This window comes from Cyprinodon tularosa, unplaced genomic scaffold, assembly GCF_016077235.1.
Source record: "Cyprinodon tularosa strain WSP-4 unplaced genomic scaffold, ASM1607723v1 ctg294, whole genome shotgun sequence".
NCBI lineage: Eukaryota > Metazoa > Chordata > Actinopteri > Cyprinodontiformes > Cyprinodontidae > Cyprinodon > Cyprinodon tularosa.
Genome location: NW_024039001.1, coordinates 291,446 through 305,685, shown reverse-complemented (window position 1 = coordinate 305,685; position 14,240 = coordinate 291,446). Strand labels below are relative to the sequence as shown.

At 38.7% G+C, this 14,240-nt stretch overlaps 1 protein-coding gene across 2 annotated transcripts in view; it reads right to left on the bottom strand.

Annotated features, from left to right (window-relative positions):
* The window catches only part of gpr158a (G protein-coupled receptor 158a), a 106,446-nt gene extending 100,597 nt beyond the window's left edge, over window positions 1-5,849 (bottom strand). The window contains exon 1 of one of the 2 annotated variants that reach the window (XM_038291106.1): window positions 4,807-5,849. In XM_038291106.1, the coding sequence (XP_038147034.1) occupies window positions 4,807-5,636 (830 nt within the window). In that variant the 5' untranslated portion in view covers window positions 5,637-5,849. The remainder of the gene's footprint in view (window positions 1-4,806) is intronic. The other variant, XM_038291105.1, reaches the window with a different exon arrangement.
* Window positions 5,850-14,240: the final 8,391 nt, after the last annotated feature.

The window sequence follows — 14,240 nt, the reverse complement described above, 5'->3', positions numbered from 1 at the left end:
CCTCTTTACTCAAGTAAAAATAAAAAGTATTTGCTCCAAAAACTACTTAAAGTATAAAATTATAAAGTAACCTTTAAAAAAAAAACAAGCAGATGCCAATATATGAATTGAAAGCTACAATTTTCGACTATTTTGAAAAATTCTTTGAGATAGGGCCAAAGGATGAGGGAGGTCTTGTTGGTCTCCATCTCCCAATACGCTCTCGCCTGTGTCCGACCTTTCAGACATTTCAACATATTTCATACCCTATGATCTGCATTGGATGGCGCACATGATGTAAAATAAATATTTATAAACATTAAACTGAAGCCAAGAGTAACGAGTAACATTTGTTTTAGAAATGTAAGAAATAGAAAGTACAGATAGTTGTGTGAAAATGTAATGAATAGACGTCAGAAATAGGAAGAAAAATAAGTAATGGAGTAAAGTATAGATACCTAAAAAGTGTACTTAAGTTCAGTAACAAAGTATTTGTACTTCATTACTTGACAACTCTGAAACTGATGAGCTGATGGCCTAACAAAGGTAATTCCAAGACATCATAGTTTCATTTAGGAAAAATACAACACAAAACAGCATCTAAAGCTCCACAGGTCTCACTTTCATCAGTTAAGGTCAGTCCTTGTGATTCATCAATAACAGGTTGAGTTCACAGCCATAAAGAACGACTGCCCCACATTTTCTAAAGAGCATGATGATCATGATGATCCAGTGGGCTTTTTCATAGAAGAACTACTTCATCAGCCAAACTTTGTGGGTGTGGGGCTATGATTGTCTGATGTTTCAGGAACCGGGCAACTTTTCACGATTAAAGGTACAATGAATTCTGCTCTCTACCAGAAAATACTGAAAACATCCATTTGGCTTTGCTTAATGCATTTCTGCTAAGAAAAGGGATATAAGTTTCCTTTGGTGAAGACTTGTTGCAGGTGACGAAAGACCAGCCTCACATCAACCTTTTTGTGGGATTTTTGTGTTGAAGGAAGTTTTAGGAAACGACTGTTCAGCGTCAACAATATGTTGTATAAAGCCAGGCGTACAGTGTACGATTTTTTTCAGTCATTGCACGCAGCTGCAGCTCACACTGTACGACGAGGGTTTCAACATACAGTGTGAGTTCACAGCTTGTGTGTGGCCCGACGCTCTGATCCGATCTACCTGCTCACAGCGCACGTCTAAAAACCACATTGGACTCAGCCCCGGAGAAGAATGGCACTACTGGGACTCATCTATCTGGAAGCCAAACCAGTAGAAGTGGAATATGAAGCTCACTAGAGTGAAACGCTCTGCCTTGGCAATTTTGTGCTGAAAGCCCTAAAAAGAAAAGCCGACAACGTATTTGGACAAAGACATGGATGAGCAAACATACTCTACTAGCTACTACGGTCTGTCATTTTACAGAAAGAACTCCATTTCCCTCACACCGCCGCCATGCTTCTGTGTTTTCATCTGAGAGGAAGAAGAAGAGTCCTTGTTTGTTCATGCCGACTGAGCGATTTGCCCAAGACAATCAACTGGAATCATAAGGTCCAGAGAAAATCAGACATGTTTGATTTTCTCTGGACCTTATGATTCCTGATTGGGAGGTGGTCATGAGAGGCCGATCGCCACTCGTTACCCCCTGTACACTACATGACCCACGGTCAGGCTGAAAGTCGGGCCGATCGAAAAGTTCTTACATGACTGGAAAGTCGCCCCAAAAAGAGCAAAAAAGCTCAAGCTTCCATATAGCAGACCATCACCTAAAGAACAGTTACACGGTAAGCTAACCCATGACCTCTGGACAGGATTTCATTGGATTTTTTTACTTTACCTTTTGTTAAAGATATAGTGGAGGATTTTCGCAAATTTTTGAAAAGACCAACCCTCTCCCCTTTTAAAAAGAATGCACAAGCACAACCCTGTGCCCGCTCCCCAGAGGGTACGCTCTATAAGCTTGGACGTACAGAGCGTGCGAGAGTGTGCACAAGGCCAATTCTCCTCGTGCATCCTCTGTTTAAAAGCTGCTGTTTCGCTCAAACAAGAAAGAAGATTTGCCATTTTTCCACTATGTCAAACTCACCACCGATATGTGAAAATGGGGACGAGCACATGGGACAACCTTATATCATCATATCGCCAGGATGATTGACAATTAGGAGGATTAACTTATTGGTGATCCACCCGGAAAAACGAAAATCCTCCATCTTTAACTTGACAATAATGAAATAATTGGTCTCTCTATGTCCCACATATATTCATTATATTCGAACTTTCTAGTTTTTAAATTGTTCTGAGAAACTTTGACTTGTTATTATACATTAAAAATTGGAAATGCTTAGGAAAGACTGAAAAACAAATGATTATGATCACTTTTTAAATTTGAAGTAGATTCTTAAATCTGTTTCAAGCATAAGACCAGCAGAACAAAGACAATTTTTTTCTTCAGTTTATTGAGCCTTTGTCTTTTCAGTAATATGGGTTTTTTTTTATTTCTTGTTGCGGGTTTTCTGGCCTAATGTCTCTGTCCTAAGGGATCAATGAAGATTAACATCTATCCTGAGGATGGAGCCTGTGAAAGTTTCTTCCTCTTAAATGAGTGCATTGATTCAAGAATCCCAATGGCATCCTAGCAGTACAGACAGATAGAAATAGTCAAAAAAAAAGACATGCAATCAGGGTAAAAGGTCAAATACCCTGAAAAAGTCACCTTGGTTGTTACGACTTCATCACCTGAAACAGGAAGCATTAAAAGGCTGGAAATACACATCGCTCGTGCAGAGCTGTTGTTCTACATCATTCATTATTAATTAATTCTTCATATCGATTGTGTATTTATCTAAGGGGGAGGGGGGTGTCTGAGGAAGCTATAGGCTACAACAACCAGCTTTCCCTCCCTGCATGGCGTCTTATCTGGAAGACTGATGCATCTGAAGGATGGCTGACAAGCAGACAGAAAAATGAGATGTGACAGGACAGAACAAAGGCTTTCTTTGTGGCCTCAAATCCTGCACTATTATTAAGGGAAGAATTGAAACCAATTTGAAGAAGCTGTGATTTAAATTACAAAGCTGAGCATTACACCAAGCTGTGAAGGGTTTCAGTGCAGGAAAATGCCAACACATGCATCAGCTCCATCGGACATGGAAGGGGGCAATGCATACTATTTAATACCAGCAATAGAAATAGTGGTCTTGAATTTTCTCAATATAATACTGTAAGATTAAGTTTATTGAGTTTTGAATATTTCTTACACCAACTGTGCATTTCTAAATATACTTTATACACATGTAAGCCATTCACCGATCAATCCATCCATATATAGACCTACCGTATCTTCTTAGCTGCGTTCTGTATTTATGTCTTAAAACTTGCAAAAAAATTTGAATATTTTGTAATTTTTGAAATGAATATTGTATAATATCCTTGTTGGTAGCATTAACCTGCGTAAAGCTCCAAAGGTAAATTCACTTTTATGGTAAAACTCTGCTAATTTAGATGATCCACTGTAGAACTCCAACATTAAGCTCCTGTTTAATTGTTTTAAATACCATCTTTGTGTGGTTAGACATGGCTGGTGCCTCTGCAGAGCAATTAGGAACACCAGGTAAGTGCAACCTTTCTAAGCCAGTTTTCTTTCTTAGCCTTCAACCTACAACATTCCAGTGCTAATTAATGTTTGAATGTAGTTGGACACAAAAAGAAAAACTTGTTTTTTACTGGGTAAATTTAAGTTATAGACAAAGATCCAAACAAAAAGGATGGGATAATATTCATTACCTCAAATGCTGCATATCAATGTCAAATTGTCTTAGTCTTAACACGCGGAGCTTCTTTGATAGCCTATTACAGCATAATCACTACAGGTATTTGCTGTTAATGGTTGCATGTGAGCAACTAGAGTGTTTAAATAATATCACGTAAGGGAAGTAAACACAACTATAACTCATCCTATGGAGTCTCAATGTTTGCAAATCACAGAGACATACGGTTGCTTAAAAAAAAGCATCTTACTAATAAAAAAGGTGCAGCAAAGGAAGCCAGACAGCTTTACATTTTTAGTGTTGCCTCATCTATACTTGTCATGAAGCAGATTTTAGAAGCCGTTTTTCATCGAGGAGAAAGAAAAAAAGAAATGACACGCAACACTTCCTGTGCAGTAAAGCATCTAGACGACTGAGTCTGAAAAATGAATCAGGGCCTGCAGCCAGAGGTTTTCCACCGCAGCTACATCCAGTAACATCAGGGTTATTTTTAGCATGCCTTGTCAGACAGGAGAAGAGGAGAAACCCCCTTTTGTAGGAAGAGGGAAGTTAGCGAGAGGCTACATGTTTGGCCTAGAGAAGAGTGTACACATTTGGATATGAACAGCCGGATAGTGGACCTGAATTAATATTTTGGTTCATATTATTATTTTTTTTCAATGGACAATGGTGAAGCTTTGTATTTATACCTGTTACATAAAAAAGACTAATTTTGTGATTTCTTTAATCATCAGGGCCTCTTCATACCAGTCTAAATTACATATTCAGTTATTCTTTATATAATTTTGTGTGAAATGGCCATTATGTGCTTCGATCTGACTAACTATATGATTGGATTATATTCAGGATGATGGATGGATGGGTCTAGAAACACATATATCTAACTTTAACAATAAATACAAGCCCTGACTTTTTTCAAAATGAGTAGAAAGCTGACTGGGATAAATTGATTAAACCATGTCTATATAAATTGGACCTGTTGATGTTGTGTGTTACCTACAAATGATGTGTTAGATTTTGACAATAAACAACCAACATTGAGTCTTTTTTCCTGCGTTCCTACCTGAACTCTGGATCCAAGTTGGACTTTAGACCGTAAAAAGCAGCTGATAAGGTCAGAAGCCAGCGGGGAACAAAATTCCCATTCTCGCACTCCAGAAAAGGCGCAGACCACTTGACGTGCGTTCTGTCCGGGATGAAACTCTCTGCAATTTCTGGAGATCTGCCTCGCTTGTTCAGAACCCTTCTGTGGAACATAGGCTCCTTCTTTTCCTTCATCCCGTGGTACCACTCCGTATCTGCGGTGCGGTTGTGCAGATGACGGTGCGCCATGCGGGAGAGGTCTTGGAGCACAATCTCCCCGTCGGCCCTGGTGGCTTGGAGAAGCACCGGGGGCCCCGCGAGCGACGCTTCCCCACCAAAAGTGACCACCGCCCGGTGGATCTTAGCGTCCCCTTCCAGGATGCTCCTCACCAGTGCATGGTACCACTCGATGTCCCTCCGCAGGTTGTGCTCCTTGGACCTGTTGGCTTGTAGGATCATGTTAAGGAAGTTAGTGGCGTGCAGCACCGTCTCCAGCACGCCGCTCATGGAGTAATGCGGGGTTTCGTGTGACCTTCCCCGCATCAGAGAGGTGAGCTCGTACTTTCTTGAGCAGTTGGCGTGCTTTAAGGTGGTCGAATCCCCCGTATGTAAGAAAGCCGTGACCACCCGGGGCAGATGATCTTCTGATTTCTCTCCGGGAGCAAGGCGAGGTGCGCGGAGACGCGCCAGCCGAGCGCCTGGGATCTTTTCCGCCGGTGATGCCCCGATGGTTGACCGGTCAGCGTCTAAGCGGTTCGACCCGATCACAAAGCCCACATGCAGCAGCAACGAGAGCCGGAAAACAGCCATCTCCCCTGCAGAAAGCGTCCACAGCTGTCTGAAGATGAGGCGCGGAGGATATTACAGCGTCGTCAGGCGGGCGTGATGTGAAGAATCAACCAAAACTGCTCCTCTAAACCATCGCATCACCACTTGTAGGATATTTCGGAAACCCACACACTTCTGTTGATGAAATCAGAGAGATATTCCTTGTTTTTCTTTTCACAGGTACCTCCTACAGCTTGTTCAGTCTTCGTTCTGCTGTGCGGTGGATGTTCTCCCCCTGCGTGTGGGCTACATACACTGAATCAAAACGACGCGGAAGGGAGGGGAAAAGAGCCTTGTAGTTATTATATTTATATATTTTTTCAAGAGTCAGGGAGCTCCTCACTTGGGTGAACAAAACGCACTCCGCCCTCTTCCGACCGCGGCAAATACCGAGCGGACCTATAGAAACCAGGGAGAGACGCGTAAGGATCGGAGCGCCCCCTCCAAGACCCGTCTTCCCCAGCCCCTCATAGGGGGCTCCGGGAGCGGCATCGATCCGCCTTTGGTCGCCTCTTCTGTCAATCAACCAGCCGCGTTCGGTGGAGCGGGGAGAAGGAGCTGTCCATGGTCCTGAAGCAGACGCTTCAGGACCATGGACAGCTCCATGGCAGAGACGGTTCGGTGAAATTCACCAGGAAACCTCTATTTTTTTTTTTTTTTTTTTTTTTATCTAAATGGCTTCTGATAAAACAGACTATTTAGATATAACCAAGGAAATACAGGACAAAATAAGGCACATTTTTATCAATTTAGATGCTTGATTCATTGAAGAGATTATTAAGGTTTATTACACGCATCGTGACATCCCAAACATTTATTTCTGTTCATTTTAGATGGCGGGGCTCACATCTAAGGTTGCCAAGGAACCTGAAACTGACGGTACAATTCGGAAAGTCTCTATAGAAACCTGTTATGGGATATCTTGGAAATAATAGTGCCAAAAAAATCTAGAATTTTTTTCTAGGTAACTTAACCTAACTTACCTAAAGTATGTAACGATATGCACAACAAATGTCATCTCAAGGATAAGATTTGTGGATATAGGCTAGGTAAAAAGCACTCACAGACCTCAACCAATTAACTTAGTATCTCACAATGTTACAAATATTTTTCAGAAAGGCTTTCTCCGGATCATAATCCGGATCACCAACTTGTGAGCCATGAAAGGAAAAAAATAAATTACGTTCTTGGTGTAATTAATAATGGGCTATTAGAGAAGAATATTTAAACTCATATGTAGATGAAGGTCGTGTTATGTAATAATGTTTATCGGCAAATATTTTATTAAATCAAAATATATTTAGGGTATCACATTTCTTCTTTGAACACATTTGAAAGAGTAAATCAAGCACAAATTATGGTCAAATGAATAACTCTGCACGTGTTGAATAATTTTACCATGACTTCTATTCAAAATGTAACAGTTTATCAAAAAAAATCATGGAGCCTCAAGTCAAACATGTTCATGTTATAAAACTTAAACTAATTTACTATGTGCACAAAGAAGAAGAAAAACATGTGGCTAAAAACCATAATCAATAAAGTAAGGCGATGATATCACATTTAATCATGGATTTTATGTCAGAGAACCAAAGTTTATCTCAAAGAGTTTGCAATGTGGTTAAATTAATTCACAATGCAAATACAAGAGGCAAATAAACATTTGGCAAGATAATGTTTAAATAATATGATTTATCAGAAACCAATAACCTTTAGTTAAATTATTCTTAAACTTCTGTGATTGAGCTAGCTGTCAGGATTTGGTTGAGGTTTGTGGACCCAAATGCAGAGGCAGGGAGGCAGAGGTGAGTTTCTTGATGATTTAATGATGAATAAACAAACAACTTAACATGGAGGCAGGAAATCCAAGAATCCAAAAATCAAAACATGAAAAACAAATTCAAACAAACCAGGAACCGTGGAGACATCAGGGGGAAGACTATCACGAGGAGGAAGACTCAGGGAGATGGAGTTGGAGGAAGTTTGATAAGGAACCAGCACAGAGGAACTGAACAGAGAGTGTATTTATGGGAGACTGAAACAAAGAAAGGAGTAACAAGCAAATTAGGAGCAGGTGTGAAGAGAGCAGACAGAAAAAGAGCTAGAGAAAGAGAAGAACACAAGAGGGCAGCAGAGGGGGAAAAAAACCCTGAAAACAACCAGAAAACACAACAAAATAAGATTTAAACCACTAAAACAAGAAAATATGGAGAAAAGTAAAAGTGAAAACTCAAAAGAAAACATAACAGAACCAGAACTATGACACTAGCAGCCGCTAGACATGGAGGGACTCCTCTTAAAGGACTCTTTGGTCATATTCTGGTTTAATGAGCATATGAGAAAAAACATAAATGTTATATTAGTGTTTAAACTATGTGAGCATAGCGTACCATGTGACCCAAATTCTTAATCTGTGTTACACAACAGTAAACACATGAAACGTTCAAAAATCATCAAAAAGCCAAACCTCTGCTGATCTCTAGCAAAAAATAAAAAAGAAAGAAAGAAATGCAACACTTCCTGTGCAGTAAATCACAGTTGTCTCTAGTATTCAGCAGCATGTCAGGCCCAAAGCATGTTTTTTTTGTTCTGAAATGTTTAACTTCTCCTGTTTTTGGCACCTTAAACTTCCTTTAAAGCATCTTTGTGTTGATTGTGTTGTCCTAAAGCACCATGGGGAAGGAGCACATGTCCCCTGTCGGAGTGTCAGGTGAGAAGAGGTTTGCAGAAGTTGAAGTTTGGTTATAATTTGTAATTTTGTAATTTTATTAAGGATCCCCATTAGCTGTTGCCATGGCAAACAGCTAGTCTTCCTGGGGTCCACATTAAAAACATACAGAAAAAAACAGTTACAAATATAAAAATTTCCAAAAATGTAATTTCTTAAAATTACTATAGGAAGTACAATTATGCAGAGCCAGCTTCATCATCTTCAATCCTGGTCAATTTATAAATCAGTATGGCCATTTGTCAACATTATCCAAAATTTAAGTTACCTTTTATAGTGCCCTGGTGCCCCTAGAGAGACATGCCTTACACTATAAAAAGCCTTTACTCTGAAAAGAATCATTCATTGCGATTGTGATCCAGATCACCACAACAATGTAATGCATTTAAAGTAAGGTAAGATAGACGTGGTAGAAATTTCTAAGCAGTTCGCCAATGACTTCATTTTTTTTTACAGAATCTTGCAAAACTGACAAACCAACCAATGCTGCCAATTAATGACCTCCTTAGTGGAGGAAATTGCATTGAAATCTGTTATATAGGCACATTTAATTATTGTAATTCATTTACAATCATCCAAATATGTCCTTAGTTCCGATAAAACACCATAAGATTTAGAAGTTAGTGGCCATAGCATGAAGTCTCTGACTTGAAAACATTCCCCTTTCGAATGAAAACATGGCAACAGTGGCTAATTAATAATTTATCAAGTCATTGCAATCAACTGACCAGTCTTTAATGATTGCATTGAGGTGCTAACTTTTCAGCAATCCCTTACCAGAATAAGAATATTATGACAGTGGCTTATTGACTATATCAAGTCATTGCATTCAACTGCTGCTGCTTTAGTGATTGCAACAAGTTGTTGACTTGCAGCAATCCCTTACATGAGTAAACATGTGACAACACTGGACGATTAAATTTCTCTATCCTTTCACTTACTAATCTCTCTTCCTTGGCATGTTGTTAAAAGTGGACAGACGGTTACATCGACTGGTTGACTTTGCAACAATCCCTCTACCTGAGCAAGCATATGGCAATAGTGAACAGTGACTTCATTGAGTTGGTAACCTTGCAGCAGTCTCTCCCCCCCTAAGTGAGCATATAAAAAACAATAGGCACTGTTGCATCCAGTAGTTTAGTTTGCAGCAATCTCTATTCTGGGTAAGTTAGAGGCAGCTTTTAATTACTTAATGCATCTAAACAATGACATATTATTAATTATAAATCCCTCCTCAGACAACAAGACAATGCTCATAGTATACAATTGGTTGAATTGATTTCATGATTTTTCATCAGTTCCTCCTCCTAATTGTGCATGTGGCAGCAGTGCATGCTTGATTGTATCGATTTACTGACCCTGCAGCAATCTCTTTTCTTTAGAGAATTTGTGGTAACCATACACTTGTTTGCAATAAGAAATTGAATTTGCAAACATGGTAAATGGCCTATACTTACAGTATATAGCACCTTTTCAAGTCAGGGGAATCAGCACTTTACGCAACATTCCGTCATCCACCTATTCTCACACACACATTTAAACACCTAAATCCCATCAATTGGGCCCTCGATCCAGCATAACTGATTCAAATAACTGCATTAACTTCTCAGCATACCATCAAGTTCTATGGAAATAATACCATGATGTAGTTTAATTAGAGAAACATTACAAACATGCGTGAGTAGGCCTTGAGGACTGGGACCAGGGGCTATTAGATATACAAATGCAGACAGGAAACAGTTCTTTAACAAAAATGTTATCAGCAGAACACTAATGCAGTAAAAAAAAAGAGCATGTCGCTTCTCAACACAGTTACAAGTTGGTTTTGTTTATGTGAAAGCTGACTTCAGTTCTGGGATACTGCCAGCTTTCACAAGGGGTTAGAAGTATATGAGGTAGTAAAAATCCCTCTAGACTTTATTTTAAAAAAGATTAAATGACTTACAGAGTTTGGTACGCACTTGTATCGAAATACAAAAAAAAATAAAAAAATTAATCAAAATGCAACATTTTTTCAAAGTACAAACTAGATCTTACTAGTAGCTGCCATATAGTAGGTCAGCAGATCAACAGTTAGAAACTTTAGAAATTAATTTAAAAGTAAGATAATAGAAATGTGAGATTGTTTATTTTTACCTTTGCTTAGCATGGAATAAATAAAAATAAAATGCTAATCAGTCTGTTAATTCAATTTCTTACCCAAATTAATTCATATGCTTTATAAATTAATCTATCAGGAGCTTAATGAAGCAGTTTTGTTCATTTTATCATAAACTTATTTGCTTTTAAGGTTCCATTCTTGAATTGTATCTGTCTTTCCGTGTACATCCAGGGTGTTTGGAGCTTTCACATCATGTGGCATTACATATTTTCCAGTGGTAAGAGAAGACAGGTGTGGCAGAGGGTGACAGAGTTTAGAGCCAACCTTAGAGCTGGGCTGAAGGATGAAAGATTCTGAAAGTCTGAACAGTTTTCTCTTAGCTTTTCTTTCTCGAACAACATTTGGCTTCTCTCATATTTATTTTTATAGTTTCTTCAAGTATAGCTGTTGGGCCACTGTTTTTAATCACCAATAGAATCAGGCTGATATAGTTTCTGTGTTCCTTAGCCTCTCAGGTTCTGGATATTGCAAAGTTCATCTTCAATTCATACCAAAAATGACTCTTTCCCCCTCTCTTTTGAACTTTTCATTTGTTTTTGTTTTTTGTATAGAAACTAGCAAGAGGGCAACTACAGTAGTGTCCATAAAATGGGGAGGAAGTGTGACCTCAAACTAGCACCAGGAAAACGTCTCCTACAAGTGAGAAAGGTTTTACTGTAGTGTGGATTTGTTTCCTACGGAGCCCCTCTGATGACATGGTCAAAAAAAATTTTTTATTGTGACCACGAAGTAGTATTTCGTGCGCACGAAGTAGTATTTCGCGGCCACGCAATAAGTATAACGTGCGCACGAAATACTACTTCGTGGCCATGCAATAAGTTTAACATGCGCACGAAATACTTATCAATAATATCAATAAATCAGCCCCTGTTTTCAGGCTTATGTTAACTGTAATGACTTATGTTGGACAGGCTGCTATGTAAACGGGCCTTTAGTCCTTCGTTTAGCTATGCTGCGGTTGTTTACATTACGCCTTTTCCACCTAAAATGGCGTCTTAGCAACAAATGTCACGTGACTGGCGGAGACCGACTGGGTAAGCAAATCGAGCGCGCCTTAGACCTTAGAGAAGGCGCGCTCGATTTGCTTACCCAGTTGTCCAGGAATGATGTTAATATTATTAATAAGTATTTTGTGCGCATATTAAACTTATTGCGTGGCCACGAAATAGTATTTTGTGCGCACATTAAACTTATTGCGTGGCCACGAAGTAGTATTTCGTGCGCACGTTATACTTATTGCGTGGCCACGAAATATTACTTCGTGGCCACAATTAAAAAATGTTTTTGACCATGTCATCAGAGGGGCTCCGTAGTTTCCTTTTTTATTTCAATTACACAAAAACGTTCAGAATCAGGACAATAGTCAATAGTTAACGTTAATGGATTGTGTCACGGTCCGTTGTTTTGGATTTTTTTGTTCTGTTTTTAATTTGTGCTTTTCAATTACTCTTATATTTATGTTAATCTATGTTTTTATTTATGATTTATCTTACTTTGATTGATAACCTACAGTAGTGTACCTTTTCCTTTGTGTTTTTCACTTATCGTTTTAAGTTTATTTTAAAGTTTATTAATTTAGAGTCAGCTTTTATGTTTCTTTTGCCTCTTTGGTGTTTACAGTTATCTTTAGATTATGGCTTTATATTTGTTCTTTTCCCTTTATGTCCAGTTTTACCTTTGTCATTCTGTGTCTCTGCTGATTTTTATCATTTGTATTGTCCTTTTCTCGTCTGCTTTCTTTAATTCTATCTCAGTTTGTTCTTATTTAATACCTTTTTTATTTCCCTGTTGCTATCTGTCTGCCCCTACTGCCACTATCTCTCTACCCTCAGTTGCCCTCCAGTACCTTATCTCTGCATCTGCTTCACATTAGTCAAAATACTCTAGTCGTTGTTCTAGTATTCTAGTTCTAGTTTTCTGCTCCGCAATATTTTCCCCTTTCCCTTCAGCCACTGGAATACTAGTTCATTGTTTTTTATACCTCCCATTATGCTCTCTCTTGTGTTGCTTCTTGTTTCCTCACAAGCAAAACATGCATGAAAACATTAAGGAGCAGATATGAAAAAGGAATAAAGGTGTCAAGAACTGTAAAGGAGGCTAAAACAAAATTACCTTATACGTCCAAATCTTGCTGAAAGATGTTGAGGGTAATTAACTCGACTAACCAAGCTGGACTTTTGCTGTCTTTGTTTAGGTTCTGTATGGATGACACATATAAAGTTAAGTCCCATTATTAACATAGAAGACAAGCACTTGTCAAATTTGGATTAATATCAGTATTTAAGATCCGACTGTCATGTTGCGAGGGTCATTATGGTCCATATGCAGGAAATCACACAGGAGACCAGAACCAGTTTGAAAAACATCATTGCAAAAAGAAGATGCAAAAGATTCACAGAATCGGGGCGACTCACTGCAGGGAGAATATTAGTCAGGAAGTGGTTCAGGGAAAATTATCGTAGATATAGAAAGCAGAAAACTTCTTACTTGGAAGGACAGGGAGGAGACAATGAAGGGTGGCAGTTGGTAGTGTTGGAGGGCAGATGGACATGAAGTCCTTAATTCAGATGATAGGAAATATATTCTTGTACTGAAATGGCTTTGAGGGAGAGAAGGGTCTTGACACAAGGGAAATATCCCCCAAGGGAGCACTAGAAGAAAACACAGAGATGATCAATAACTGTAAGCACCGGGTAAAAAAACAAATAAAAATACTCTGAAGTTAAGGGATCTCACAGTACCACTTAGGTTGAGACTCAGATGAAGAATGATCAACAGCCAGCTCCTTATATATCACATAGGCGCAGACATTTTGATTTTAAATCAGTTTATTTTAAGACTATATAAAATACAGTTTTTTTTTATATACGCTCTTCGCTTTTAATTTCTTCTTCTCTTATTTTTTTTACAAACATGGGTTATTTAAATATTTATATTGTACAATTAGGAATGAACTGTTTGTAAAAGGGCCGTTTTAAAGCTATACATCTTATAATTAGGGGCCCTTACACTTCACAATACAGACTAACAGAAACCTAAAGGTTAGTTCTGTGGTTTAGATCTTCAAACTAATGTTGATAATGTAATAACTTAAAAAGAAAATAAAGATAATAATCCATCACTCCACCAGTTAGCTCTTTGTTAAACATAAATTAACTATGAAAAGCACATTTTTTAAGTAAACTTTCAGGCCACGACAATCAGAGTTGGTCACTACCAACCTGTAGAATGAAGTTGGCTGAAAGAGGGTAACGAGCCACACGTAGGAAGATTTTATATTTTGATGACTCACAATGTAAAACAAAGTCAGTGCAACCAAACTTTCCCAGAGGCAGCTTAATACAAAACTTAATGAACTATCCAGAAAAACACAAAGACAGTCAGAACATTAACCAAAACACTGCAGGTCCCATCTCAGCAATGTCAGTGTTTATGATTCAAATATACAAACGAGACGGGAAAAGTTGCATCCATGGGAAAGATCCATTGCTCATACATTCCAATCCCATTTTGCATTGCAATCCTGACATCTCAACAAAAGTTAAGCCCTGAACACACCCAACATTATCCAACAAAAAATCGTGTGGGAATGAGATCACAGTGTTTAGCGTTCATTGATAGTCAAAGGGGATGGAAACATACTGACACGATTTTCTGCAGGGAGCTCCGACGGAGATAGACCCAGGTCTATTTTAGG